At 47.9% G+C, this 27,981-nt stretch overlaps 1 protein-coding gene across 6 annotated transcripts in view; it reads left to right on the top strand.

The window, feature by feature from the left end:
• The window catches only part of DNAH17 (dynein axonemal heavy chain 17), a 12,633,448-nt gene that overhangs the window by 10,471,635 nt on the left and 2,133,832 nt on the right, over positions 1–27,981 (top strand). For all 6 annotated transcript variants that reach the window (XM_078653923.1, XM_078653924.1, XM_078653922.1 and 3 more), the window contains one exon: positions 17,067–17,271. In XM_078653923.1, coding sequence (XP_078510049.1) covers positions 17,067–17,271 — 205 coding nt within the window. The remainder of the gene's footprint in view (positions 1–17,066; positions 17,272–27,981) is intronic.

Here is a 27,981-nt window from a genome sequence, read left to right as displayed (position 1 = left end):
TGGTAGAAAGAAATGGCAATTTATTTGTTGTCACTGACATAGCCAAAGCCCTAAATTTAAAGAAAAGGCTGTGCGATCTCTTACCAGACACCAAACACATGGCATGTGGGCCTGCTGGGAAATGATGGATTGCTCCCTATGTAGTCTCCAGTTGTTTATACACACCAGCAGCCCCGGAGAACTATTAACGGCCTAACTTCATCTCAGCACCAGTCAAAGTCTTGTCAGGTGAAAATGCAGAATATACAGCCTCGGCCAGACCGATTAAACCCGCTGGACAAAAATCAATCACTGGTTGCTCCATGTCCATCGGCCATCATAAATTGACAATAAATTATGAGGGGAGGCCTCATTGTCTGAATGGAACGCATTTGCATTTGACCTTGTATTTGTAAAATAGGGAGATAAGTATGTCTTGGTTGAATGGGCTGATATATTAAGAGCCCTTAAAATTTGTAGTCTGGGCCGTTGCGGCAGCACAGACAAAAAGCTGGCTGGGGGAGATGTATTTTTAATAGGGTAGATTTGGAGATTTCTGCATTCTTTGTGCAGCTCGCCAAACCATACATGAAAGCTCACAGAGTCCCTTAGCAGTCGCGGCTGGCACTCGCAATACGCGCGGGGGGAGGGGGGAGAGGGGAATTGAGGGGCTGGGGGGGAGATTAAAATAAAATAAAAAATAAAGAAAACAAATTTACCTGTCCGTGCCGCTCACACTTCTGCTCCTGGGCCCCGCATTTGCACTCTTCACCTTCTTAAACAGGAACAGCCACGTCACTGGCAACCCCTCTCAGCCAATCCTGTCTAAGGGTGGGCGTAGTGTGCATAGTGGGGCTACGCAAAGCTTCGTGAAGTGGGCAGGAAGCTACGCCCACCCACACACTTCGTGTAGCCCCACTACGCGCCGCCCGTCTCCCTCCCGCCCTCTCCTACATGACTAATTTAATTTAAAATAGTGTAAAAGTAAATTAAAAACACTTACCTGCTGATATGCGGCATCCCGGGGCTGTCTCTTCTGCTTTGCGCCAACTTCTTCCAGCAAATTGCGCATGCGCGGGCGCCCGCGCATGCGCATTTTGCTGGAAGAACGGGAGGAACAAAAGATCATAAACACGAGGAGTCTACCATTCTGATATTCCCAGGCTACACCCAAATAGTGCAGCGACAATGTGGTCCCTTCGAACAGATGAAACAAAAACTTGGAGCAATGGGCCTGCACTACATGTTATTATTCACAGCGAAGCTAAAGGCAATTTTTGAGGGAAAAGCTCACTTCTTTGACTCTTCCGCACAAGCATGGTTTACCAGAACTAATCATATAGTGTAAGTTAAACGAAAAAGAACCACACAGTGTAGTTATAAAAGTAAGTATATTTATTATTCACACACTCCCCAACACATTGGTATATCTTCTACCCGGAGATATCAACACAATACACACAATATTTTGAATGTAAACAGGTAAGTAAGCACAAACGCACAGTGGTCTCCAGGGGGAGACCAAACCATAGGCTAAAGAAGTGGAGTGCAAACTGTGACCGAAGTCGGGACTTCGACCAGAAGACTCAGAACAGCTGGGGACACAAGGAACCACCTGAGGTAAGTACCCAGGAACCCCATGGGGTGGAAACACAGCCGCGTACTCAATGCAAATCAATGGGAAAGTCTCAGTTGCAGTTTTTAAGAAGGACCCTTCCCAGTGGAACTTGAAGAAACCCTGTGGAAGACAGAAGGTTGGAGAGTCACCCCACCCATGGATACCCCAGGAACCAGGATACCTACACCAGGAAAGCCGGATGCATAGGTACGAGGTAACGTCGGAAACCGCCGTATACCACAGTGAAGGACTTCAGAAAATATGCAGTTGGCAAAAAATGTGAAAGAGTCTGTTGGAATAAAATGATGGATTCTAGAAGAGAAGAACCTGCAAGCAGAGGGGACAGAGTCTATGCCACTTGGAAGTGGCCAGGAGTCATGGAAGACCAATGACAACCGATGACGGAAGATGCAGAAGTGATGACGGTGACCTTGTCACTGCAGCTATGAGGACCAGGCGATGCTGTGGAATACCAGGAGCCGTTTACGAGCTATCCCACTTCAGAAGTCAATAACCAGGGTGTCTGTGTCCGGTGGGAGCAGCAACAAGCCTTGGCAGCAGCTACAGATGTGGGAAACCAGAATAATGTACATCCCGGGCAGAGGTGGCATGCCTTCTCCCCTAGGATGGGCCGTATTCGAAGAGGGAAGCTTCAAGGGCCTGCCACCTTTGTAATTTGACCCCCAGCCTCTGCTGCTAGCAGCAGATGGCAGCCCCTGGTTTATACCCTCATTTTGGGTGGGAATACCAATAGAAAATTAAAAAAGATAGGAGGGTTGCCACCTCTGCCAACCCCACCCTTAAGGTGGGGATAAGCGAGGTGAAGCACACTTTCCAGTCCCCACCATCTTGAGGATGGGGGTACCCCTCCAGTCAGGGCTAGGTCTATACCCCCTCCCACAGGAGAGTGGCATAATAGACGGTGTAGTCATCCCAGGTAAGGTCCCCAATTACCCTACCTGCTAATCCTCTACAATGCCTCCTAAACGTAGTATTTAGGTGGCTCCTGCAGAGCTGGACCCCAGATCTGCGATGACCTAAGAAGCAAGAAGACACCCTGCAGTAGAAGCCAGAAGAGGAAAACTGCCTTGGTACCAGCCCTACCAACCTGACTCCTGCTTCGACGAAACCTCCGAACTGTGTTGCAGCACAACCTCCAAACCCCTGGGAGGACTGTTGCCTTTGATCTCCAGAGGACAGCGGACCTGACCTGTCCAGAAGAAACCGACTCCAAAGACTCCGGATCCCGTCGGATCCGCTACCACAGCCCACTCTGCACCCGATGCCCATGGCCTGAGTCTGTGTGGCTCGCCTGTGCCGTGAAATTTCCCCAGCTAACCTCTCCTGCCTTCCATGGCGGTGCCTGCAGTGTGAATCCAGAGGCTACCCGACTGCGACTGGCTACGGTAAGATGATCCCGACGTCCAAAAGCACACCTGCATCCGAAGCCTCTTGGCCTTGTTGAACTGAATCAACGGTGCCCCTATGACCCCCTACATTCCAACTACCCTCTGCTGTCGTTGGTCTTCCTCCTGCAAGCTCCGGTGTCAACCCTACAGCCTCTTTGCAGTCAGGAAAATCCTCATTGAAAAGTATTGGAAGCCCAACGTCGAATTTGCACCCTGTACCCAGCCGCCCCTGTGCCGCTGGTGATGGATGTTTGGTACTGCTTTGTGGCTCTCCCTGTATTTACCCTCAAAGCTTAGCCCCTGCAACTGATTTACTTACTTGCAAGCAATTTGGTTCACCTCACCACCTGTTTTCATTGGAACGCATTGGGACGAACTCCAATTTTGACTCCAGCAGCCCCTGTGCCTCTGGTGGTGCAGTTTTGGTACCTACCTGACCACTGGCTCTTGCTGACTTTTGGCTCTGAAGACTGAAATTTTAAGTTAAATACTCACCTGATTAACCACAATATTATTTCCCCGTAGACTAACATCGGACAGTGTAAAAAAGTTTCTAAGTGTCGAGTTTTGAATGTGAAAAGTATTTCTAATCAAAAACGTACTTACCTCATTAAGAAGGCCTGGGTCTTAAAATAAAGTACAAACAAAGTATAATTTTATGAAATCGGTCTGGATCTCCTTCCTGAGTCATGTGTCTTTTATTGATCATGTATGTGCAATAAATGTCTTGCACTCCTCTGTGTCAGTCCAAAGGCTGCTCGCTCACACTTCCCCTAATAGAGCACTTTGGGTTTTGCATTGAACCCTGTACACTTTTGGGGAGCCCCTGGACTCTGTGAACGATACTACCACCTAGTGATATCATATACAGAGCCAGCTTCCTACAAGGGGCAAGCCAACAGCGATAAGTACTAAGAGTGAAGTAGTCCCGATATGGACTTCGGTGCTGCCCGACTGGAGTCGTCACTCCTTCTGAGATTAGCTTAGTAGAAGATGTTAAAACATTGAGGCAAAGGTGTAGTTTCAAAGTTTTGTTTTTTTAAATTATATTTTTATTGGCATTTTATATAAGTCGATACTTTAAGTACAAGAAGGATAAAGGAAAAACAAAATAAGTTACATCATCCATCACTGTCTACATTCGTCGGTACTTGCTCCACCAAGACAGGTATATCATGGCAGTTCTGTGGAGAGTCGCCCAATATCGGTCTATCGTATGCATACGTATTTGTAAATGTGATCACATCGTGCCATTAACAATGTTCAAACCCAGGAAAAGGGAAAAAGGAGAAAAAAGGAAAAAAGAAAGAACAAGTAACTTGTGCAGAGGATTGGTGTGGATATGTCGGAGCACTGACATCTAATGGGCTTGAAAGCATAAACAACCGACAAGCGGGTCCGGTAGGGCCCCCCCCCCACAACTGGTATCCCTCCTGTATCTGGCCAGACACTCCCGGACTTCTCAAGCCCATGCGCCCCCTCCCCATAGAACAAACCCCTGGTGTCTCAGAAGACCATGGGTGCCGCAGCACCTATTTGTGGTTTGTGATCTGACTCTACCCCCTCACTTTCAGATCCCTCTGGTTTCTCCCATTCAGCCGTTGCCTCTTTCCATTGCTCAGCAATCGGGCGCATTCTCACTCCGCTGGCCTCCTCCCATCCTAGTGCTCTGCCCTCTGCCCCCACCCATGCAATAACATCCCTGTTCCAGGCTGCAACCTGTGGCCCCCTCGAGGATTTCCACTCCATCGCTATCCTGCGCTTAGCAAGGCCCAGCATAAGATCTATCAAACGATTCCCAACTTTGCGCTTAGGTGGCCCGGGGTAGAGACCCAGTGTTGGGAATCGGGTAGGGTAGAATCTAATCTCTCTTTGCTTTTCCTAGTCCTCTCTCTTTGTGTATGTAATAGATCACGCCCCTTTCCTCCCCTTGCCCTTGTGACGATATATAATGAAGCCTGGCCAAGCACTCTTTGCTTGGTTTCTTAATGGTCACGTGGTCCTTTTTTCCTTGCCCTTCGTGACCCCATCATTGGACTTCTTGCCGTGTTTGTGTTAGAGAAGATTGTGATTTACGAGCCAGCAGAGCGAGGCTTCGTTTTGCGTCATGGAAGGATTACCATGTGATTTAGCCCGGTAATCGGAATATTTGGGATTGCGTTTGAACATTGGATCGAACATTGGATCTGCTTTGGGATTCCTTTTTCGGATGTTTAATGTCTGTGCGCGGCTGCGTGCAGGCTGAAGAAACACACCGGAGACTTTACATCCGGGCTTGTGTGTTCTATCCGCATCCTTGTGAGTTTTTGGGATGCTTTCACGAACCGGCTGAAAGTCGGAGTTTTTCTTTAGTTTTGTGGCCACTAACTTGGGTTTTTGGAATTTTGTGTTAAAATAGGAACACGTATGAAAAGTCAAGGGTTTTTTTTAGTCTGAGGACTTTTTCCCCCAATTAAATCCTGAAAAAGGGAGTTGCTTGGTACCGTTTTCGGAAGGCTCAAGACATTCCAGCGTTTCCCTGCTCCTTTAGCTGGAGTCTCTGAATTTGGACAACTGACTCCCATAATCGGGTAAGAAGAAGAGGAGAAGGGGTGGTTGTTGCCAGTAAGCATATATATTGCATATGCAGAGAGAAATGACACAAATGTTATTCTGAATAGTGTTCTGTTTTTCTCTTTTGTTTTTCTCTATCCTCTACAGTGTGGGAAGTCAGTACCTTCGTTATGACGAGACTAGAGTAAGCTGGAGACGTTCTGGGTCCATTGAAGTCTTTCCTTCCCCTTGTTTTTTTCTTTCCTCCCTCTCCCTGTGCTCAGACTGTAGTTGGTTGCTGTGTATAGTCTGTGCGGGGGCAGAGAGTTGGGAATATCGTCGCTCCTGCAGCGTGGTTCCAAGTGGGTGACAATCTGACAGAAAACCAAGCCCACCAATAGTTACGCTGCCCGAGCGAGGATGGACGTAGATAAGATAGATAGTGGTCAGGAAGAAAGGGTCCCTTCTATGCAGGAGCTAATGGAGGCCATTACATCTCTTCAGACACAGGTGCAGGACCTTAAATAGGAGAACCAGGGGTTACGTCAGGAATTAAGTACGGCTAGGACGAGAGATCTGGGAGGTTGGGGGTCGGGTAAATCTGTGCTACAACCTGCGACATTTCAATTTGATAGGGGAGCTGGGGGTAGTAGCACCCCTATGACTGTCAATGTTACTACCCCTACTCCAGTTCCTTTGGCTGTCCCAGAGCGTTTCACAGGTGACTCAAATAAATACGCGGTCTTCATGAATCAGTGCCATCTCCATTTTATGTGTCGACCCACTGCTTTCCCGAATGGCTCCGCAAAGGTGGCATTTGTGATTTCTTACTTAGCAGGGACTGCAGCTACTTGGGCTGTACCTTTAGTCGATAGTGACGACCCTGTTTTGTATAATTATTCGTCTTTTAAAGAACAAATGCGTTGTCTTTTTGCCAAACATGCATTTATGCAAGCTAGCGACGCAGAGCTGCTAAAATTAAGACAGGGTAAACAAGATTTGTTAACCTATGTGTCTACATTCAATAGATTGGTGTCTGAGACACATTGGCCGACAGACAAGAGAACCTCTTTGTTCTACCAGGGGTTATATGAGGAATTAAAAGATGTGGTGTCACAGGTGGTTAATCCTCCTGAGGATTGTACTGAGTTTATCGACTTGGTTGTAAAATTGAACCACAGGTTGTTGGAGAGACGGGGGGAAAGAAATAGATTTTCTGTGTCTCGACCTATGTCTGTTCGGAGTGAGCCACGAGGCCCTGGTGAACAGAGACAAGCACCTGAACCTATGGAGATAGGTGGAGTAAGGGGTCCCTTGAGTCATGAAGAGAAAGAAAGGCGGCATACAAACAACCTGTGTTTATACTGCGGACAAGGAGGACATTATGCTAGAGATTGTCCTGTGAAACCATCTAATGTACCCCCTCGGAAGGCCGTGGCTTGTGTAAAGACACAGGAGGTGGTTGTTACGGAATCTGCAGTTACTACACCTTATCAGATATCCGGGATAGTTAAGAGGGTGCCTAGACATTTTACCATCACGGTATGCTTGGTTATTTCCAATAGTCATAGGGCTCCGGTTTCTGCATTATTGGATTCCGGTGCCACTGGAAATTTTATGGACATCAAATTAGCAGAGAAGATGTGTGTTCCCTGGGTCTATAAAGAACAGCCAGAACCCGTGAGAGCCATAGATGGTACTGAGCTATCCTCTGGGACTATTACGCGTCAGACTGAACCTCTGTGTATGATCTGTGACAACGGTCATTCAGAACATATAGGATTTGGTTTAATCGATGCTCCTTCTTTTGGTGTTGTTTTGGGTGTACCATGGTTACAGACACACAATCCTAAAATAGACTGGATTAGGCGAACAGTGACTCTTGACACTGTACACTGTTTACAATGTTGTTACAAGGTTGCCACAGATTGGATAACACCTTTGACTTGTGCAGTGGGAGTAGGTGGAAGTGGAGAAGAAGAGATAAGGGTCCCTGAACCTTATTCTGCATTTAGTGATGTGTTTGATAAGGGGAAAGCTAGGGATCTTCCCACTCATCGCCCCTTTGATTGCCGGATTGATTTGGTGCCTGGTGTTACTTTACCATGTTGTCGTATTTATGCTCTGTCTGGCCCGGAAGAACAGCATCTGAAAGAATATATAGAAGAGATGTTAGCCAAGGAGTTCATTCGTCCCTCCTCTTCTTCTGTGTCTTCGGCCATCTTTTTTATTCCGAAGAAGGAGGGTGGTCTTCGAGCATGTTTGGACTACAGGGCGCTCAATAAGGGTACAATTAAGAACAAGTACCCTCTTCCCTTAATACCTGTGTTACTGGATCAACTGAAGCATGCAACGGTGTTTACTAAACTGGATCTCAGAGGCGCGTACCATCTTATCCTGGTCCGTGAAGGCGATGAATGGAAAACTGCCTTCCGGACCAAATTTGGCCTCTACGAGTATTGCGTTATGCCTTTTGGGCTGTGTAACGCTCCGGCTGCTTTTCAGTTTTTTATTAACGAGGTGTTGAGGGAATTTCTGGATTTGAGCGTCATTGTCTACATTGACGACATCCTTATCTTTTCTAACTCAGTTGAAGAGCATGAAGTGCACGTTGTTCAGGTTCTGCAAAGGTTGAAAGAACACCAGTTGTACGTAAGACTTGAGAAGTGTTGTTTTCACACATCCAGGGTGGAGTTTTGGGGGTTCATAGTATCAGCTGAGGGGATTATGATGGATCCTAGGAAGATTGAGGCTATAACATCTTGGCTGCCCCCGACTTGCGTAAGAGATATCCAAGTATTGCTTGGTTTCGCCAATTTCTATCGGCGTTTTATATCTCACTTCTCAAATATAGTAGCCCCCATGACGGTGTTGTTGAGAAAGGGAGTACCTTTTGTTTGGTCGGACCTTACACAGACGGCTTTGGATCTGTTGATAGAAAGGTTTACTTCGGCTCCTGTTCTGGTTCATCCTGATCCGACACTACCTTTTTTTGTTGAGGCCGATGCCTCTTTGTGTGCAGTAGGAGGGGTATTGTCACAGAGGGATGTGGAGACGGGATTTATGCACCCCATTGCCTTTTTCTCAAAGACCCTGTTGCCTGCTGAACGGAATTACACCGTAGCTGAGCGTGAGTTGTTGGCCATCAAGTTATCTTTTGAAGAATGGAGACATCATTTGTGGGGAGCTCGGCATTCTATTACGATCTTTACTGATCACAAGAATCTGGAGTTCTTCCGTTCCGCACGGGCTATGACCCCTCGCCAAATGCGCTGGGTTTAATTTTTCAATGAATATGATTTTATCATTACTTACAGGCCTGCAGCTCAGCAGCTAAAGTCAGATGCCTTATCCCGTATTCATGTGAATCAGGCAGACCTTGAAGTTGGGAAGGAGAGGGGGTCTTTCATAGCTCAGGACAGAATAGTGGGCAGCATTTCTACTGAAGAGTTCATGACCTTGGTTCAGCAAAAGATGGGAATATTAGATCTTACACCATGGTTGTCCCAACCATTGTTTTCTCTGAGAAATGGGTTGCTGTATCATGAGGACAAATTGTTCATCCCTCCTGACCTCCGGGAAATGGTGCTGGAGTGGTGTCATTCTTCATCTCTAGTAGGCCATCCTGGTATGAATAAGACCAAGCAGTTCTGTCTGCGATGGTTCTGGTGGGAGTCCTTAGCACAAGATGTGCAGTCTTTTGTTGCGGCCTGTCCTGTATGTGCAATAAATAAACCAACTCATACTAGACCTTCTGGTTTATTGCAGCCCCTGCCAGTACCCCCTGCGCCTTGGCATACGATAAGTATGGATTTTGTGCCCGATTTACCATCTGAATCAGGATTTACGTTATAATTGTTGTAGTGGATTCTTTTACGAAGATGGCACACTTTGTTCCCCTTGCAAAGTTACCTACAGCTAAGGAGTTGGCTCTGATATTTGTGTCCTCTGTGGTGCGGTTGCATGGTTTGCCTTGGATATATTTTAGTCAGGTGTTTAGGGAGAAATTCCACGAATAGCACAAAACCTTACGTCACTCAGAGTCGGTAAGGACTCTACCCCCAATCTTGTCTCAACGCACCCGTAGTCTGTGTAGGAGGCCGGTAGAACCCACCACTAATGTGGCATAAAGCCATATCAGCATTTGTCCCGTGGTGCCAAGAGTGAATAAAGCATGGAGGACAGGGTGCGTATCAGGTTGCTCCCTACCAGAGCCCCATAAGTACGCAAATGTGCGCGTCAACGCTTCGTAATGCAGGAACTGACCCGAGGGAGCCCACTACCAGCTGCCAGTTAGGCAAAAGGGATCAGTGCCTTATCTAAGTAGCAGTCCCCAACATTATCCAGTCCACCTCCGACCATCTGGCCAGCTTGGCACCGTGAATATAAATTGAGGGTCCCCGTTTTGCAGCCCCACCAGAGGTAGCATAGGGTAGTACTTCGCAGGTTGCTGCCTTCCACTAAAACATAGTCTCCTTGTGTGGAAGGCCGTGCGCTGCAGCAGGGAGCAGTAAGGGGTGGATGTAGCTGGTAGTAGAAGCTTTGCCGTTACCAGCCAGCGACTCGATGTCGAGTCCGTCAGGCACGTTCCCTCCTCGTTCACTCCCTCCACCCACTGTGCCAACCATTGTAATTGGGCGGCCAACATATAAACCAAAAAATACGGCACCGCAAGCCCTCCCTCCGACATAGGGCACTGCGGAAAGGACACCGTTGAGTGTCCATCACCCCAAACCAGGTGCCGCAGGAGTGCAGGTAGAGGTCAAAACCAGCTTCTCTGCATCAAAACCTGGTAGATTCATGAAAAAGTACAGCAGCTGGGGTAGCATAACCATTGGGTCATCCAGGCCATGATGTGCAGCTTTATGGGACCAAAATCGGTCCCTTTGTGATGCAGTTGCAGCGTGCTCTAGAACTGAACACAAGACCTGAGGGAACACAACCCACACCGCAGATTCCCATCCTTCAGATCATCTAGGTCATGAAAAATATGTATGCCCAAGTATTTAAAGGTACGCTGTGCCCAGAGAGTGTCGGTCGGCACAGCCTCCGGTCTGGGCAGAGGCCCAGCTATGGGAAACTAATAGGTCTTGGTTTTATTGACCTTAAGGCCCGAAAGGAGAGTAAAGTCGCCCAGGATTCGTAGAGCCTCAGCGGCCCCATCAACTGCCTCCGTAAGGTACAACAACAAGTCATCTGCGTATAGAGAGACATGGTGGCGTCACCCGCCCAAGGTCAGTCCCAGCCCTCTCCCACCCAGTCGAAACCGTCTGCCAGTGGTTCTACGGCCAGGGCAAAAAGGATTGGGGAAAGGGGTCACCCCTGCCAGGACCCCAGGGAAATCTTATACAATCTGGATATGGTTTGTCCCATCTTTACTCTCACTGTGGGCGAGACATAGAGAAGCTGTACCCACCGCACCCAATCATGCCCCAGGCCATGCGGTGCATTACTTCAAAAAGGTACTCCCAGCTCACTGTGTCAAACGCCGTCTCCAGATCGACAGATTAAACCGCTGCCTGCTGGAGAGCTGGTGCATCCGCATGGTACAGTATGGAGTAGAGCCTGCGGAGATTATAAGAGGTACTACGAGAGGGGATAAACCCGTTTTGCCCGCCAACACCTTGCTCAGGATCTTAAAGTCTAGGTTGAGCATGGGGAGAGGTAGATAATCTCTCACTACCACGTAAGGTTGCTTGGACTTAGAGAGCGGAATCACAAGTGCCGACTGGGTGGAGTCAGGCAAACCCCCTCGTATGCCTCTGCATACAACGCAACAAGATGTGGGGTAAGTTTATCAGTGAACCGCTGATAAAACTCAGCGGGAAGGCCATCAGGCCTTGGCGTCTTACAGGCTGCTAACGCTGCTATGGCAGCCATAACTTCCTGCACAGTTATCGGACCTCCCAGGTCAGCTCGTGCATCTGCCTCCAACATACAGAGCTGCAGAGGGACTAGGAAGTGTCGTATATCCGGCAAGGGGGCCCCAGTCGGGGCCTTGTACAACCACTCATAATACATTAGGAAAGAGTCATTAATGGCATCTGGGTCATGCACTACGTCGTGCTAACAGTCGACCCACCCTCCCTTCCTCCCTTTGTATACTTTATCTAGGTAGTCCTTATAGTTGTAACACCTGAGCCTGCCCAGTGCATTGTTATATTGTGCCCGCGCGTCTTGTAAGGACACCTGGGCCGCATAGTCTATGCCCTGTAAATTATCCAGTCTACGGATGGTCCCCTTCAAGTCCAGAAGTTCCCGGTTAATTTTCCCGTGTGCCCCTGTTAGAAATGGGATTTTTGGTAGGCTAGGGCATGTGCCAAAACGGGGCAGAAACCATCACTCTAGTCAGAATAAGGGAGTTAACAACTGCTAAAATAACCCCTGCTTGGCCCCTTGGTAGCTTGGAATGAGCAGTCAGGCTTATCTTAGAGTCAGTGTGGAAAGCATTTGCACCTAACCAACAGTAATACAGTGTAAGCACTACAAAAGGACACCACACCAGTTTAGAAAATTATCCAAAATTTTTATATACTTAAGACAAGACCAAAAACGATAAAAATCCACAATACCATACTTAAAAATCTTTGTTTATCAAAATATGCTTGAAAAACAGTTCCTTGATGTTGATAGCTCCATCCGGGGCTATCATGGCGTTGTGAGCAAACAAATCCCAACAGTTCTGGCTGACTGCGGCGTCGCGAGCCAGCTACCGTGTCGGGAAGACCCGCAAACAGTACCTATTAGAAATGCAGGGCGTCGTCGGCCTCTCATTGTCACACGTGTTGCAGATCGAACTCCTCTCGATTGAAGTCAGGAGCGCTGACGTCGACAGTATTCGGGTGCTGCGGTGCGAAGTGCAACGGTGCGGTATGCGGTGCCCGCAGGTCACGGTGCGAGCAGGGGTGGCCCTGTGGCTGCTGGGCCTCATGGCCTCCTGCATCCTGCTGGTCACTCATGCCAGATGGCATATGCGGGCTCTGCAGTGGGACCTGAAGTTCCAGTGGGCGCAGCATCAGGGGAACCTCTCCGATTACGTCCAGATCTCGGAGGGCACTGCACAGCGGCTGCAGTGCTGGCTCACGAACTGGCATTGGGTCCAGGGCAGATCCCTCTCCCTTCCCCAACCAGAGCACACAGTAGTGACGGACGCGTCCCTCCTGTGATGGGGGGGTTACATGAGAGAGGCGGCGATCATAGGCCTCTGGTCTCTGGCAGAGTCCCGGCTTCTGGAGCTTCGGGGGATCCGACTTGCTCTGAAGGCATTCCTTCCCTCTGTCAAGGGGAAGGTAGTGCAGGTGTTCACAGACAACACCACCGCCATGTGGTACTGCAACAAACAGGTCGGGGTGGGGTCATGGACCCTATGTCAGGATGCTCTGTGCCTCTGGACATGGCTGAAACAGCAGGACATTTCCCTGGTGGTTCAACACCTGGCAGGTACACTGAACACCAGGACGGACAAACTCACCTGCAGGTGCATGATGGATCACGAATGGCGTCTTCACTCGGACGTGGCGCAAGGTCTCTTTCAACAGTGGAGAGAGCCTTGGTTAGATCTATTCGCCACCGAAGAGAATGTGCAATGTAAGTTGGTATAAGCCTGCAGGTGGAATAAATGTATGGCATAGTACACAGCAAAGGCTGTGGATCCCCTTTCTGCCCCTTTCAGAAGTTCTTCTGTTCCTTTTTTCTTTGGCTCAGCAGGGCTCTGCTCTGGGCACTATCAAAGGCTACCTTTCTGCTATCTCGGCCTTTCTCAGGCTGCCTGATCAGTCTTCTCTTTTCAAGTCCCCTGTTGTAAATAGATTCCTCAAAGGCATTACTCATTTTTTACCTCCTATTCCTTTCATAATGCCACAGTGGACTTGAACCTGGTTCTTACTTATTTAATGTGCGCTCCCTTTGAGCCACTTCACAACTGTCCTCTTCATCTGCTGACTTTGAAGACTGCTTTCCTGGTTGCCATCACCTCTGCCAGGAGAGTGAGTGAGCTCCAGGCTCTTTCTTGTAAACCTTCTTTTCTATCTGTCCATCTGGACAAGGTTGTGCTCAGAACACGTCCATCCTTTCTGCCAAAGGTTGTCACTGCCTTTCACATCGGGCAGACCATCACTTGGCCCACCTTCTTTCCGCCTCCGCATCTTTCCAGAGAGGAAGAGAGGCTCCACCGGCTGGACCCAAAATGTGCACTCTCATTTTACCTGAACCGCACACAACAGTTCCGGGTGGATGACCAGCTCTTTGTTGGCTTTGTTGGCGCCAAGGAAGGTCGGGCTGTACACAAGCGGACTATCTCCCAATGGGTCATCTTGTGTATTAAAGCCTGTTATTCTCTGGCTAAAAAGGAGCCTCCGGTGGGGCTGCATGCCCATTCCACCAGGGCGCCTACGAAATTGGGACGTGTTGTCTCCTTACGAGACATCTGTCAGGCAGCTACGTGGGCCTCGCTGCACACTTTTACTAAGCACTATTGCCTGGACAGCCAAGTCCGGCGAGATAGCTTCTTTGGCCGTTCTGTTCTCTGGGACTTTCTGGTGTGATCTTGGTTCGCAGACCCACCACTGGGTTGGTATTACTGATGTATCAATTCTAAGGCAAGGAATCTATCACTAAGTGTTTCTTTCAGATGAACAAGTTACTTACCTTCGGTAACAATATATCTGTAAGAAACATTGACAGATTCCTTACCGCCACACCCATCCTCCCATGTTCTGGGTACTGATTTCTAGGGTTAGGGTCATCTAGTTTCAATGCACCAGTGGTCATTATATTGCTTGGCTCTGCGTACCTGGCTCGGAAAGATGTGTACAGAACTGACATCAGCGCTCAAGGGTGGCATTTAAGTAGCTGCCGCAGCGTCATCTCGGCGACCACGCCAACGATGGACGCAGAGCCGCACGACGTCACCTTCTGACGTGCAGGGGTACTGCTGACGAAAACTTTCCAGATCCATTCTGACGTCTGGGGGTAATTCTAAGGTAAGGAATCTATCACTAACTAATCTTTCTTACAGATATTTTGTTACAGAAGGTAAGTAACTTGTTCTTCTGTCCTATGGGGAACAGGGACCCTTGCAATAGCGAAAAACGAAATTGGCCGTAATTCACTATTAGGACATGCCACACACACCAGGGCATGGCCTGCCTTTCACGTACACTGCACCCCGTCCACAGGGGTACCTTGGGCCTACCTTAGGGGTGGCTGACATGTAAGAAAAGGGAAGGTGAGGGACTTGAAAGTGTGTGCACTGGCCAAGTCGACATGGCAGTTACAAACTGCACGCAAAGTCCACAATGAATTACCTTTTCAGTAGCTACTCACGTGGGTGGCACAATCAGTGCTGCAGGCCCACTAGTAGCATTTGATTCACAGGCCCTGGCACACTCAGTGCACTTTACTAGGGACTAACAAGTAAGTCAAATATCCAATCATGGAAACACCAGTCCATAACCAAATTTACCACAGGAGCACTTGCACTTTACCACTGACCAGCAGTGTGAAAAGTTCGCAGAAGCACTACTCCAGCAAAAACAGAGTCAAAACCGGGAGATCAGAAAGCAAAAACTCAGGGGAAACACGCCAAAAGATGCCAAGTGTAACAGCCCAACACGCCTGAGCCATGCAATGGCCCCGTAAGTTTCAAAGCTTTATATAAAGAATTAATAGGCAAATTAGATAGAACATGCCATAGGTAAATTTAGTAGCAAAGCACAGAGAACGCCCAACAGTTCCTAGTCAAACCCGGCATAGAATAGCCTTCCTTAGAAGTAAGTGGGCTATGGTGTCCTGAACATAGAAATCTACATATCCTTTTCTAGGACTTTAGATAAAGACTTTCATAAAGTCTACATGAGTATATGGTTCTTAGGATATGCACCAATAGGGAACGAACAAGAAGAAACATTTAATACAGAATAGATTTGAAGTGTCTCTCATGGTAGTAATACATTAGGTTTGCAGACATTACCACAGTATTTTTGAACACCCACACTGATACATTGTTTAACAATAGCCTGGGACAGTTGAAATGTCCATGGTTAGATACAGTGAGGGAAAACCTCTGCGAACACTCTGTTTAGTTAAGTAAGTCTCAAAAGAACAGCAACAGTCATCATGTGATATTTTGTGACGTCGGTGAAAGATGGAGGACAGTGTAAATACAATTAAGGTTAGCTTAAGTTCAAGTCATCATGTGTTTAATAGGTGGAAAAACAACTCCAACACAGACATTCATGCTAATAGGGTGGTAATGAGGATGCATCTTCATTTCTGTCCAGGGTAGTGTCAGAGTTTCACAGTAGGCATCCCATTAAATTATCTATCCTGCAACTATAGCAGAACACTCTTTGTGCTCAGTAGATGTAAGAACGGTAATTTAGTTCTACTTAAACAAAACAAAGTTACTCGAAAATCCAACCAGTTATTTGTTAATTATTGACAAGCAACTGGGTTTTGCCATATCTAAACAATCTGTTGCCAGGTGTATTGGTGCATTTATTTCATCAAGTCACCACTTTGTGTAAAATCCCTCCCATGAAGACGTTGCTACAATTCCAGTAAAGGAAAGCAGCCCCGACGTCGTGGCTCAGGAATGTTCCACTAGCAGATGTTTGCAAAGCTGCCACGTTGAGATCAGTGCATACATTCACAAAGCACTATGTCCAAGATTCCGAGACACAAGTTGATGCATAAGTGGGACCAATTTAGGACATCTTCACTTATCTATATTTTATTCTTAGGCCTAAAATCTTAACAAAACTCCTGTTTGTTCCACCCAATAGCCACAGGAAATGGGCTCTTAGAGTGCTATTCAAATCAAATGTCAATGTATATTTAATGATGCAGAAGAAATGGTTAATTACTTGTGATCCTGATTCTGCATCATGGGATTGTCCATTGTCGTAAAGTACTCACTCGCCCTCCCCACCTGTGTTATCTTGGCCATTAGAAGCAACACTATTTTTAACATATTCTGCCCCTACTTAACTCCGCATAAAGGAAATGCGGGGGGGGGGAGGCCACTCCCAGTACAAAGCATCATGTGTGAAGGAAGCTGTCGGGCCTTAAACCGGTAGGAGCCTATTTAATAGCTTTACAATTTAAGTCTAGCAGGCTGCTGCTTTCTGTCAATGGTAGACAGTTTTTGTAAACATTTTTGCATGTCAAATGCAATGCTGTCTTGAAATATGCTCTGTATAACTTTTTCCTCACCACATTTCAAAAAACCTTGCCTGGGATAGGCTTTTGAAAAATGCTGCTGATTATAGGGGCATATATGGACAAAAGCACCCTGTGTGCATAATTGCATGGGAAAATATTTAGGAAGAAGTATTTCGGGGTCCACGACAGAGTGAAGACTTATTATTAAATAAGAATTCCTACGATGCAGTACCAGGCCCACCGGTAGGTAACCATTTGTTTAGTCGTTGCTGCAGTATGATGGTCAATCCGAAATCAGGTTATCAGTTTTTCTATTATTATGTAAAAGTGATATTAATTCCAACTTGTATTTGTCCATTTTCTAGATATATTAAAATAGGTGATAAAGAGGTTGAGTACCACCCAGAATTTCGTCTAATTCTGCATACTAAGTTCTTCAACCCTCACTACAAGCCAGAAATGCAGGCTCAGTGCACGCTGATTAACTTCTTGGTAACCCGGGATGGACTGGAGGATCAGCTGCTGGCTGCTGTAGTTGCGAAAGAGAGACCTGATCTCGAGGAGCTGAAGGTATGAGACACAAACAAGCACTGGTAAATGCATTAGGTTTCGCCTATGATTAATAATAAGCTGTGTTTTGTTGTAAGTTGTAGCTTGCTGAGTAGTTGTACAATATAAGTTACAGAAAACCTGTCAAAGTGTTGTGACCTGTTTATGGATAAAAGCAATATATTGCGCTGTACCTAGTGGTATTATAAAGTGTGATTAGGTAAGTTGTGGATCAAAAAGATAGCAGAGAGAACATTTTTTTGCACTCCTAAGATAGAAGAAAAGCTAGAATCTTTTTGCATGTTTCTATGCATTCCGATGTGGTGCAGCTTTTTTTTTACTGGCTTCTATTCCACTGTTTCAAATGTCTGTTTGCAAAAAATAACTAACAGGTGTTTTATGTGTTTAATTTTGTACTAGAGGTTTTAATTATATTCTTCATGTTTGCAAACATGCTCGGCCTTTCACATGAAATATCTATGTACCAAGGTTTTAAGTGGTTTGTGGGATAGGTAATTGTAGGAAAGTAGGATCTGCTTCTATGGTTACCCTCACTTTTTGCTGGTGTTCAACTGTTTTCTGACTAGGATACCCCAGTCACTGTGCTTCCTCCCAAAATTAGTAAAGGTATATACTTTGGTACATCCAAGATTGGACACTGGCGTACCCTTGTAAGTCCCTAGTCGGGGGGTATCTATCATGCTCAACAACACAACAAACTGGAATCAGAAAGTTTTCTGCCATTCATCAAATCTTTGTATCTGCCTTAAGCTGTCATGTCTGGGAGAATCAGGCAGCCTTATTTGCTTTCTGGTGGCAAATCTATATATCCCTCCAGGGAGAAACTTTGACAATTTGTTAAGTACACTTTTCTCATATATTCATGAGATAGCTACCCTGGAAGAATGCCACCTGGTTGTATTAGTGTGAGATTTGAATGCGAAAATGTTGAATTCTGCACTAGAGATTTATGCCAATCCAGACAAAGAGGACATTTGGTCTATTTCAGGTTCTCTGCTACCTCATAAAATAAAAACTGACAAACGGGGTCTTCTCTTGCTTGATAGTATCACAAGTATGGACTTGGTCATTTTAAATGGTAGGGTTCCGCTCGATAAAATAGCCGATTTTACTTTCAACTCCCGTCATACAGAAACCCTATTGGACCATGTGGTTGTCTCCTACCAAATGTTTGGGGCCTGTGAAAATTTAGTGGTTTCTCCGTCTATATGGAGTGACCACTGTGTATTGGGTTTGACAATAGCCTTCAATTTACCCGCATTGAACCAAGGTAACCTGGACCAGGGATCGGTGGTTTTTAATAAAGCTAATGGTTCCTCCTTTTGGACCCCAAAAGATACCACCTAGGTAGGTGTTATGGTCAACAAAGTTTACATAGAATGGCAGGGTTCTAATTCCTTAAGCATTTTACAGTTTTTCGAAGCAAAAATGAAGGAGATAACAAATATGAGAACTGACTCAACTGCCCCCCATGCTACAAACCAGGGTTTGCCACTGCTGAAAGTATTAAATCAAGAAATTAACCGTCTCATCAGAAAACAACATTTACAATTCTCCATTGGTAAACAACAAGAAATCAACCGCCTTAAGCGAGCTAGAAATCGTTATAAATTTAGAGAAAAGAGAAGGGAGTTTGATGCCAAATGAATCGGGTTAAGGGAAGCCGCCAGAGCCAAAAACTAAAAAAAATACTACCACCTGATCGCAGAATACTGCGATTCAAGACAGAGGGCTCTGCCTATTTCAATCCCAGAAAGGGAGTGGGTGGCCTACATCTCACTATTATATAAAAATAATGATACAGTAAATTTTCTGACGTCCTCTGTAGAGGAGTCTTCTCTTCTGGAATATGGTCCCCCATCAAGGGATGAAGTAGTGGATTACATAAAGAATAGTAGATCCTCCGGTGCACAAGGGCCGGATGGAATTCGGATCATGTTAATTAAAAAGGAGACAGCGGCTTGGGGAGCTTTTTAGCACCTTTGTTTGATTTCTGCTTCCGAACTATTAATATCCCCTCCTCCTGGAAGGGGAGCATTATAGTTCCTTTGTATAAAAAGGGCCCAAAGAGTCAACCTACTAGTTTTAGACAGATTGTGTTGTTGAAAGCTACAGGTAAATTAAATGGGCCAATGATCAGAACATCTTACCACCTGAACAGGCAGGCTTTAGAAAGAACCATGGAACCCTGGACAACATTGCGGCTGTCCAGACCATTGTACAGAATTATACTTTCTCATGAAGCATGCCAGTTTATACGGCTTTCATTGATTTCTCCATGGCGTTTGATAAAGTGGATCGTCAAACGCTGCGGAGAAAGCTTCATCATCTCGGAATTACACACCATCTCCTGGACTTCTTGATAGAATTACATACAGACACTTGGTGTCAGGTGATGATGGGAGGCCAGCAAGGTCTATCTTGCAGGATCGAGACTGATAATGGGCTGAAGCAGGGCTGCATGTTGGCCCCTCTTCTGTTATCCTTCTATATATATATGATCTTCCAGGCACGTTAAATTCATTGAGGGGGGATGCCTCTAGAATTGGTCCATTGTCTATAGGTTCCCTACTTTATGTAGACGACGTTGCCATTTTTGGTTTAACTCCTATTGGTTTGCAAAGTCGACTTGATGCCCTAACTAAATATGCGGAGGATCATTTTCTCAAAATTAATATTTCCAAAAGCAAAATCTTAATCTTCTGCAAGAAAGGTCATACAATAAAGAAAGGGTATAAATATTCTCCCTCAATCAGGATTGGAAGCGGAGGCCATATCCTTCTCGGTCAAACACAATAATCAATTAATATTCACAGGCCTTCTGCTTTATCGACCCCCAGGACCTAGAGGTCCTTTCACAAACACCCTACTAACTCTTCTGGAATCCACCTCAGATCAACCTACCTTCACGGCATTAGGGGACTTCAATTTCCATTTAGAGGATAATAACTCTGTCGAAACCTCTACCCTCCTAGAGAACTTCCTCAGCTGCGGGTTAAACCAACTAGTGACAGGACCCACCCATACAGCCGGTCATACTCTGGACGCAATTTTCACCAACAGTAACCACATCAAGATTATTTCCATCGCCCCGCTCCCGTGGTCTGACCATGCTGTCATCTACTTTTCCCTGAAAATCCCCCTGACAAACATAAGGAGGAAAGATCTCGCACTCACGAACAAAACCCGCCCGTGGAAAAAACTCAAAGCCACATCCCTTGCTAGCGTACTCAAAAGGGAATTGCCATCTTTTACAAGCACTGATAGCAACAGCGGAGCCCATAAATACCACACCTGGCTTACCCAGGTGATGGATGAGCTAGCCCCAGAAGAGTTTAAAAAACCTAGGACACGCTCAGCTACCTCACAATGGTACACCCCCGAGGTCAAACGGGTAAAATTGAAATGCCGGAGATCCGAAAGACTATGGCGCACTGACTAAAGTCTTCAGGCCAGAAGGGAGCATACAGCAGTCCTACATGAATATAAGTTAACAATAGAACAAGCAAAGGCAACCTTTTACACAAATAAAATTCAAGAGTCTACCAACTCCTCTAAAAAACTGTTCAAGACCATCACTCACTTAGCTAAAAGTCCCAGGGAATTAATCTTCAAACCATGTCAGGACTTTGTGGAAAATATAGCACAATTCTTTCAGCAGAAAGTCCAGACAGTATATGATGACCTTCATCTGCTACCCGCACGCGAGGAGTTCCCCCATCTAGCAGACCAGCAGGCTCCGATTTCGGAACTTTCACAATTCTCGCAGTTAAACGATTCTCAGGTGGCCACCCTGCTTCTACAGACCAAATCAGGATCCCCTTTGGATCCATGTCCCCCTTACATCTTACATCTGGTCCCGGAAACAATCAGTCTGGCCCTTACTCTGCTCCTCAACACTATTATTAGCTCAGGACTATTCCCCAGCAGCTGGAGGAAGGCATGCATCAGACCCATCCTCAAAAAGGAGACCTTAGATCCTATGGAAACCAAACATTATCGCCCAATATCATGCCTGCCCCTCCCAGCCAAAATACTGGAGAGTGCTATGAATCAGGAGCTCACTAAACACCTAGAGAACAACCATCTATTAGACCCCACACAACACGGTTTCAGGGCATACCACTCAACCGAGTCCGCTCTGATCATAGCCTCGGAAGACATCCGAAAGTCCATGGATGAAGGAGGTAGAGTCGCTCTGATCCTATTGGATCTAACAGCGGCGTTTGACACCGTGAATTATGGAGTCCTCGTAAACAGACTGAGGGCGCTGGGCATAACGGACACCGCCTTAGATCTGCTTGAGTCCTTCCTTGGGGCCCTTATCCATCAAATTCACTGGAATGGCCTCCAATCCGATGAGTTCCATCTCCCATGTGGCGTCCCCCAGGGATCGGCCCTCTCACCTACCCTTTTTAATCTTTACGTTACTCCCCTTGCGGCACTGATAAAATACCATGGCCTGAACCTAGTCTCATACGCTGACGACACCCAACTGGTTGTGTCACTAGCACAGACGGTGGAAGCCACCGCCACTAGTTTTAGGAATTGTCTGTCAGACGTAAAAAAGTGGATGAACACCCACTTTCTCAAGCTTAACACCGAAAAGATTGAGGTGATCGAGTTCGGCCAAAAACCCTCCATCTGGAGCGACCTATGGTGGCCCTCAGAGACCGGCACCTGTCCGGCCCCAGCAAATAGGGTTAGAAACTTAAGCTTCATAATGGACAAGGACCTCACCTGTACAGCACAGATCAGTCATGTCACTTCGGCCTGTTTTTTCACACTAAAGATCCTTCGAAAAATCCTACCCTACATCCCATTCTCCTTGAGGAAAACGGTGGTGGGAGCGTTGATCATGTCCAGGGTAGACTATTGTAATGCCCTGTACATAGGTGCGGGTGAAAGACAACTCGCCAGGCTCCAATCAATTCAAAACGCAGCGGCCAGAGACCTGCTCAACCTCCCCAAACGTCATCCCACCTCCAAAGCCATCTGTGAACTCCACTGGCTCCCGGTCAGGCGCAGAATTCAATTCAAGGCCATGTGCCCGGCCCATAAATCCCTTTACGGGAACACCTCCAAACAGCTCTCCAATCTCCTCCCCCCATATGTACCGAAGCGCGCACGTAGATCTAGCTCTCAAGATCTCATTCAAATCCCCAGAATAAAGAGAGCTCGTTGGGGTGGCAGATCTTTTTCCCACCAAGTCCCCAAGCTATGGAATAGTCTGCCATCCTCACTGCGTTCAGAAAAGAGCCTAGCTAAATTCAGAAAGGCCTTGAAGACCTGGCTTTTCGCGCTGTCCTAACCCCTCTTCTCTTTCCTCGTCCTATAGCGCCAAGACGCCTCGGAATAAGAGCGCTCTAAAAATATTTCAGTCAGTCATAAGTGGTTGTTAGGGCACGAAGAACTAGAATTGGTCGACTCATATCTGATAGAGACTACTAGCCGCAGATTGTGTCCCTTGACCTGTTTTCAGGCCTTCTTTTAACGCTATGCGTTGAGGAACACTGTGCGAATGCCTTGGGGTTTCAAGACATGTACTTCTTGTACGCGTCAGATGTCGGCGAAGGACCCTCACCCTATTTGTATGTGATGTTTGGGTGAGCACCGCGAATCTATGGACTGCGACGCTTGTCAGCATCTGAAGCCGAAGTCTCGGCGGGAACCCCGGATGAAATTACTTTCGGCCTGCTTGTCCAGATCGGTCTCGTCACCGCGTCCATCACATACCTCGGAAGGGCCCAGAAACCGCATATTCCGACTGCGGCATCGTCCTTCACTGAGGCCCCATGGGCGTCGCTCGCCCACCGGTAAGTCTTACAGCTTGTCGCCGAGGCCTGGTCCTCATTCTACTGAGGGCGTGGGATCCCCTAGGGACGTGCAGCCTTGCTCGTCGCCACCCTATCTGCCGTTTTCTGGCGTCGAGGTGACCAGGGCCCAAATGAAGGCCTACGCTACAGCTCTGCAGGCTTCTTTGGCCCCCCTCCTCTTCCTGAGACTTCCACGGATCCATTGCCATGTGCGGGGCCTTCCGTGGAGTCGCTGCGGATTCGACCCTGGCGCCGACGAGTTCAGCTTCAGGTTTTGGGGGTGTGGTGTCGTGGTGCGGCCCTTTTGGGTTCCCCTCTTCAACCCACGGTGTCCCTGCCTCACCGCAAATCCCTGCGGGGGTCCCCGTGATGTCGCAGGAGGCCGCCGGGGCTCAAGGTTCGTCCCTCATGGTTCTCTGGGCAGGGAGCTGCCTTACCGGAGACCGTGCTGGCGCCGACGGCTTTCCTCCCCAGCCCTGACGAAGCCCTGAAGAAGCTGGGGCGCCTCCCCGGGTCACTCTCTGCCCTCTATGCAGGCGGTTGCCTCATCGCAGGTCGAGTCAACGCCTTTTTGGCACCGTTCCGGCTCCAACCCCTCCCCATTCTCCTAGGACGCAAGTGGTGGTGGAGGTCAACACGGCGCCCTGAGGGCCACTTCGGCATCGAACAAAGTTGCGCCAGTGCCTGTGGCGGACTCCACGGCGATGTCCCGGCGTCGGGTTATCGACTCGTCTCCGGAGGTCGCTTCCTCTCCTGACGTTTGTAATCTCATTGTCTCCTCTTCACCGGAAACTGGATGCCGCGTAGTTGCTTTTTCCTCACCATCTTTCAGGGAGGGCTCTTCGCCGTCTCTGCAGCCACAACCCTCCTTTCCGCAACTCGCCGTTGGTTGTCCCGCAGGCTTCTCCACCTTCTCCGGAGGCCCCTCAGGCTCCTCACTCATCCATGGATCTTTCACCTTACAGGGGCTGGCCGGTTCTTCCTCACGCTGGACTCGGGGATGGGCGGCTTAGTTTACAGCCATCGCCGACTGAGGAATAGCTTTCTCCCTTGCGACGCCCTACGGAGGCGGTTTAGCCTTTGTCTGGGCCATTTCCATGGCCACTGGCATCTTGCAAATGGGCAACCCAGTTACCCCATTCCCTGCAGACCATTTGTTGGAAGTTCTCCACTAGGGCTCTGGTGGAAGGGAGCTGCTGCTTCCATTTGAATCTTCGCTCCACAACTCTCATCTGGCGGCCTGGGGGCGTCCTGCCATGGGAGTACCGGTGCCTCAGCTGCTCCACCACCGCCACCGTCCTGCTCCGCATGATCCAGTCTGCCTTTTTTCCCCCCTTCTACCCAGGGCCCTCTCCTGCAGACTGCTTTTCCTTCCTTGCCTTCAGTGTTGTTTCCTCCGTCACGGTGAGGCACGGTGGTTGGATTCCTGGGGACGTAACATCTTCGCTTCCACTAATGCTGCTTTGTGGGCGCTCGACACACTTCGTGTCCTGGCCAGGGCTACCTCCAGCCTATGGGATTCCGCGGAGTCCCTGCTGTCTCATTCCTCCCATGAAGGTGTCTCCGCTGATCTGCGGCACCATGTGTTGGATGTCCGGGAGTTGGGCACATTTATTCTCAGTTCTGCCTTGGATGTTTCTGATGCTCTCCGCCGCGCTATGGCAAGTTCTATGGCTCTCCACCCCTATGCTTGGTTGTGGGATGCTGCATTTCCAGAGAATATTAGGGAACATCTGGTTGACTTGCCTTTTGATGGTGTTAATTTGTTTAACACCCAGGCGGACTCTGCCATTCAACGGCTCCTTGCGGGGCTCTTTCCTCCTCCCCCTCTGTAAGCTTTGGCTTGTCGGTCCTTAGGTGCTTTATGGGAGGCGTTTCTCCCACCTTTTTCTTGGGCCTAGTGTTCGGTTGGCCCGTCTGTGTGTTCTGTGCGGTTTGAAGTGCTTACAGGGTCCTTAGGTTGGCCCCTCTGTGCTGTTGGCTGCTGGTACAGCCCTTTGACTTTTGTGGTGTGGTTGTTTGGAAACCGTATAGGTCCACAAGTTGGGCCATCTGTGCATTTTTTGGCTGATTGGTAAGCCATCTGTGGTACTACCCGCAGGTCCTTTATGTTCTTGTCCTCTGCTGCTGGGTTTTTTCCCTAAGAGGTGTACCCATGTTGTGTTTGGGACTTGTCATACCCTAAGTGGGGTACTTGTAGCTATTGTATAGCTCTGTCTTGTGCTGGGAGGGTGTGGACACCTTTTCGGGTTCCTCGATTTTCCTAGCGTCACTGTATATCGCTGGTCCGGTCTCTTTTGTCTTAGCGCAGCTTGCGCTGCTCAAGGTTCTGTCCTCTGCCTTGTATTCCAGGGCGGCTAGGATACTCCTAGTTAATGTTAATGTTATTTGTATTTGTAAAGCGCAGACTGATACCCGAAGGTGTACTGGCGCTATGAGAAGACCTACTGTGAGCTGTGCATGGGAATAGCCAGTTAGATTGCGAACAGCCACGTTTTCAGTGCCTTTCTGTGTTTCAGTGCCTTTTAGTGTTCTCCTGGGTTCTGGTTGACCGCCTTAGATCTGTCCTACATATTTCTACTCTTTCTCTTCTGGCTGGTCCCACTTCTTCATGTGGGTTGGGTTATGTCTCTGGAACGGTCCTTCTCTGGGGCTTGTTCTGGGGTCTCTGCCTTCGTTTTGCGCTTGGCTTCTTCTGGGCACACTGCTTCATGGTGTTTGCCAGCTGCCTGCTGAGCACGCCTGGGCATTATGGTCCGACTCTGTGGGCCCTGGTGTGTGCTCTTGTGCTCCTGCCCCTTGTTCTGCTGGAGCTTTGCGTGACTGTGTCTTTATTTTCACGCCTGCGATTCTTGGCTGTGGGGCCGTTCCGGCCTTGTCCGCTGCTTCGGGCTGATGCCTGTTCAGCTGTCCCCGTCGCTGGGTATGTGTGTGTTATCCTGCAGCGGGCTCTGCCTCCGGTTCCTCCTCTTCTCCTTGGAGTTTGGGATGGTTCTTTCTTCCTTGGTACTCCTCTGGCGCTGTCTATCCCTCCGGGGTTTTCTGATGAATGTCCCTTGTACCTTGGGTAGGCTTGGGGTATCCTGGCCTTCACTTCACCTTGTTCTTGCTTCCTTCGGCTTGGTGGGAGTTGGACAGCCCTTCCTGTCCCCATGACACATCCCCTGTTGGGGCCCTGTGTTTCTTCTAAGCTGGGGAGGTTCTCTCGCAGGCCCTCCTCCCCTCTGAGTATGGCCAGGGTAGCTATTCTACGTTAAGGAACCTGTGGCTAGTAGTCTCTATCAGATGTACAAGTTACTTACCTTCGGTGACGGTGTGTCTAGTAGAGACAATTCTAGCCGTAGATTCCTTCACGAGCCGCCCTACCTCCCCGTTCTTTGAGGACCTTCAGCTTGGTTTTCTGCACTTGCCTCCCTCCGGGTGGCTTGTCTTCGACGTATGTCCTCTTCACTTCCTCCCTGGCGGAGAGCTTTGTTCTGTTTCATTGTTCCACCCCTTCCTTGCTGGTACTTGGTCGGTTGGTTAATGTGTACTTCTGCATCCCAGTGCCCTGGTTTTTTCCATTGTGGGGCCCTACTCTTACTCTTCTTCCTTTTTAATTTCTTGGGGTTCTGACTACTCTGCAGTTCTCTGGGTTGGGGTCTCTTGGTTGTGCCTCAGCTTTTAGCTCCGTCCAGGAGATGCAACCCTCCTTGATGGTGTTGTCTTGGGGTGCTTTGCCATTACTCATCCTTCCGGTCTTGTTGCCCTTCACGGTTGTGGATTGTGGGTGCAGATTTCTGTTGTCTGCTATTACGTCTTTAACATGTTTTTCTGCCTCCAGGGAGGATGTTGTCTTCGCTTTGAAAATGATGCTTCTCACAGTGGTGCTCTGCTCTTCCCTGCTATGGCTTCAGTACCACAGTGCCTGGCACTTATCCAACTGGTGCTGTTCCTCACCTTTCATTTCCTCCCTTTTTCTGTTTCACTGCTTTTCACATACTGTTCCCATACTCTCACAGTTTTGTTTGTGATGGCTCCGCTTTATGGCGCGGAAAAGTTCTCCCAAGAAAACTGACATCAGAGCGCCGGGGTGGGTCTTATGTGGCTTCGCTGACTTCATGTCCGTGGACGACATCAGGGCGGAGTCACGTGGTAACACACCCCGGCGCGCAGAGATGCGGTGGCAAAAAAATTTCCTTGTCCATTCTCACGCCTGGGGATAATTCTAAGTAAAGGAATCTGCGGCTAGAATCATCTCTACCAGATACACCGTTACCGAAGGTAAGTAACTTGTACATTTGTATCTGGGAAAGGTTTTTGCAAAAAAACGGGCGAGACTCAGAACATATTAAATTATGTGTTGGTAAGGCTGCCTCCCAGGCTGGAGCTCTGAATAGATTGTATGAAATGTTTGGAAATGTCATTTTAATCATGTCCTGTCAGTATTTAAGGTTACAATTTCGCCCTCATTAACTTATGCTGCAGAAGTATTGGATAATAATTACTGGCTCGCCTTTGACAAGGCTGAAGGCTGGTTCTTCCGCCAAATTGGTAATCTAAATTCTCTGGCCGCCCCACGTGTTTCACGCTTGGAATTTGGTTTAGTCTCCTCTTTTATTTTATCTCTGTCAGCGGTCCTGAGGTGGGGGAATGATCTCCTTTGGGAGATGAGGGCTCCCTTAGGGCGGCCCTGAGAGTGGAAATCTTTGACAAGCTAAAGGATCAATCAGGATTTCTTAGATCATTTGCTTATGCAAATGACTTATTTGGGCTCAGCTTAAATAGTAATTCACCTATGCCAAAGTCTGCATTGAAGCTATTCATAAAGAAGTCTGCAAGCTCGGTCAGTATGGCAAGAGATATATGCTATGTATGTATATGTATCTATGTATGTATGTATGTATGCTAAGCA

The sequence above is a fragment of the Lissotriton helveticus genome, chromosome 7 (genome assembly GCF_964261635.1).
Source record: "Lissotriton helveticus chromosome 7, aLisHel1.1, whole genome shotgun sequence".
In the NCBI taxonomy this organism is placed as follows: domain Eukaryota; kingdom Metazoa; phylum Chordata; class Amphibia; order Caudata; family Salamandridae; genus Lissotriton; species Lissotriton helveticus.
Note: the sequence above shows the minus strand (reverse complement) of the source record. Positions and strands in the feature narration are given on the sequence as shown.